At 47.3% G+C, this 3,000-nt stretch overlaps 1 protein-coding gene across 1 annotated transcript; it reads left to right on the forward strand.

Moving 5' to 3' along the window:
• Positions 1-515: 515 nt before the first annotated feature.
• Positions 516-2,499, forward strand: LOC123160062 (protein LOL4). Its single transcript, XM_044577883.1, has 5 exons — positions 516-646; positions 920-1,075; positions 1,222-1,355; positions 1,961-2,029; positions 2,142-2,499. The coding sequence occupies exons 2-5, from the start codon at positions 922-924 to the stop codon at positions 2,181-2,183; spliced, it is 399 nt and encodes a 132-aa protein (XP_044433818.1). The 5' UTR covers positions 516-646; positions 920-921; the 3' UTR covers positions 2,184-2,499.
• Positions 2,500-3,000: the final 501 nt, after the last annotated feature.

Consider the following 3,000-nt stretch of genomic DNA (forward strand, 5'->3'; position numbering starts at 1 on the left):
TCAGCTGGGAAGTTGGGTTTTTTTTTTTGATAAACAGCTGGGAAGTTGATTGGTTAGTTGGGACTTGGAGGGGGGACGCGCGCCCAAGCGGAACTCAAACGCAGCGGGCTCAATTGAAGAACAAAGGATGGAGCATCGAATCAGACTAGCATAGGAGATTAATAATTATGTAAGCTAAAGGAAGCGGAAAGAAAGGAAACCAAGCCGCGGGCGGGAGGAATGAACGACGAATGAATTATTGGCGCGTCGCGTAGGAGTGAGAAAGGAAAGATTCGACGATAGGGAGAGAAACGAACCAAAGCAATCTCTCTCTCTCGAAGTATGGAATTGGAGGAGGGGGCAGAGACAGCAATTCGGCCATATCCGAAAGGCATCCATCCCTTCCACCATCGTCGCCGACCCGGCCCGGCGGTTTCTCGGATTCCGCGAATATATCCTATCCAGCAAATCCATCCATCACCCGGCCATCCCTCGCCCATAAATTGCACGCCCCCGAGACGTTTCTTGCCACCGTGGAGTTCGCCCAGCTCTCTCTCATCTCTCATTTCCTTGGCTACGTACTTCTTCCACCTCCCCCTCTCTCCCACGCACCTCTCTCTCAGCGCTTCGGCGATCGGAGCAAGCCGCTTGTTGGGTTCTTTGCTTGGTACGTCTCAATGCTGTCGATCCTCCTAGATCGATATGATGTAGGCATGCATGTAGCTGCCAGGAAATACAATAGGAATACTTCTTTCTGCAAAATTTATCTATAGCCTTCTGCGGCTCTTTTCTTGATGATGCATGCATGGCTACATATATAGTTGTACTGATCGAGCATGCATTGCATATTTGCATATATATATATATATATACTCCTACGTAAGCAGAATCAATGTGTGTATGTGTGCGTGTCGTTAACAACGACGGATGTAATCTGCAGGCATGCCTAGGTGCACCTCGTCGGTCAATTACCAAACGGAGACAGCGGCCATGTCGGAGCTCATCTGCAACGGCTGCTTCAGCCTGGTGCTCTACAACCGCGGCGCAGCCAACGTACGCTGCTCCCGATGCAACATGCTCAACTCCACAAGATCAGGTATTGCTTAATCATTTCTGCAGCTACTCACTCACACCAGTCATGTTTCCTGGGCTGCTGCTGCAACTGAGCTGCATTCATCACCTAGCTAAGCTGCTTGTTGCATTGAACTGGACTGACATTGGTATTCACATATGGTTTGGCAGCGAGCCAGTACGCCCACCTGAAGTGCGGTGGCTGCCGGACGACGCTCATGTACCCGCCGGGGGCCTCCACCGTGGGGTGCGCCACGTGCCACCACGTCAACCCCGTCAGAGCCCAGGGCTCCTCGGCTCCTCCGGTAAGCGCCCGCGCCTTCTTCGATCGCACTAGCTAAATCTTACTATGCCTCCCGTAATCAGTGGCCTGATCTTTGAAAACTAACTTCTCTTAGAGGCTATATGTCTATGCATGTCTAGAATGCCATGTGATATTTTCGAACGCGACGTTGTAGCTACTAGTCGGCACGGTTTCCCGCACAAAGAATCAGATTATAAAGATATTTGTGTGGTCCAAAGCTACATGGGGCCATGCATTGTGCGATCACCCTCTCCTGTTGCATCAAAATTTCTTGAAAAAATCACCACTATGGTAGGTTCAGGTTGCTCCATGGCTTCGTCATGGAATCAGTTCCCACAGCTCAGATAGGCAAGTACCTGAGAATAATATAGATGATTAGCTACGTACGTACCACAGACTAGCATTCAAATTCTCTGGACCATTCGTGTTATCAAATTCTCTGGACCATCCGTTTTATCAAATTGTGTGAAAATTACATACGTACCAGTGCAGTGTGGTCCATTGGAATCGATCATCGGCCAAACAATCTGAATCTTATTGTCAAAGGTTGATGGCGGCGCCAGCCGGCTTTATTCTCTAGCTAAACTTTGTCCGTGCTACTTGCAGGATGCCCATGCCCGGCCTCAGACAGTTCTCGTGGAGAATCCCAGGACAATGAACGACAAGGGCAAACTGGTAACCAGCCTCATCTCTAGCTAACACTCTACTAAAACCCTCTATTTTCATCGCTAGTTATGGCAAAGAAATTATCTGTGTAATTTACTGAATTTGTCTGCGTCTGATTCAGGTCAGCAATGTGGCGGTCGGTGTCACCTCATGGAAAAGATGACCAAGAAGGAATTCTTGGTTTTATCCCCAAGGGTCTGGTTAATGATGCAAGCCCTTGGTGGATCTGTATCATCGTCGTCATCGTCGTCGTCATCAGATAAATGTTAAAATCAAGTGTGTTTTGAAGCTTGATATAAACAAGAGAAACAGTAGGAAAAGAGGCAGGAAAGAGAAGGAGAAAAAGAAAAAAAAAATGGATCTCTGAAATGTGCCATGTTTGTGCTTCTTTCTGAAAATGTAAATATGCTGGCTGTGTGCTAGCCTATGATGTGCTCTTAAGAAAAAGGAATGCAAAAAAGCATTATGTCCAGGAATTTTCTCTCTCTCTCCCCCTCTCCTTTTTGTGTTATCCTTTTCGAAAATTTCTTTTCGGCCGGCTTACTGATCGACATGCTGAGTCGACTTTGCACTTGGGGCTCTGATTCTTCAGTTGAAAAGCTGAAACTACTGTGCAGCGAAAAGATGATGACGGAATAATATGGATGCCTGCTTCTTTTTGACTGTTCACAGGAAGAAGAGCCAGATGTGTTCATCTTTCCAGCCCCGGCAGTTCAGGTTTTGAACGTTGAAGACAGCCCATGGATAACACTAGGGCTAGGCTTCTACAGTTACAGTACAAACCCTACGTTTTTTCTTTGAGGGATCAGTACAAACCCTAGTGAATCAGGCCCGCCAAAGCATAAGCATGCAGAACATGGCCCATCCAGAGCCCGGCCCAGCCCAAGGCCTAGAAAAGAAACCACGAGTAATTTATATATGCAAACAATCACATGACTAAATAGTACTCCCTCCGTCCGGAAATACTTGTTATCAAAATG

This window comes from Triticum aestivum, chromosome 7B (genome assembly GCF_018294505.1).
Source record: "Triticum aestivum cultivar Chinese Spring chromosome 7B, IWGSC CS RefSeq v2.1, whole genome shotgun sequence".
In the NCBI taxonomy this organism is placed as follows: domain Eukaryota; kingdom Viridiplantae; phylum Streptophyta; class Magnoliopsida; order Poales; family Poaceae; genus Triticum; species Triticum aestivum.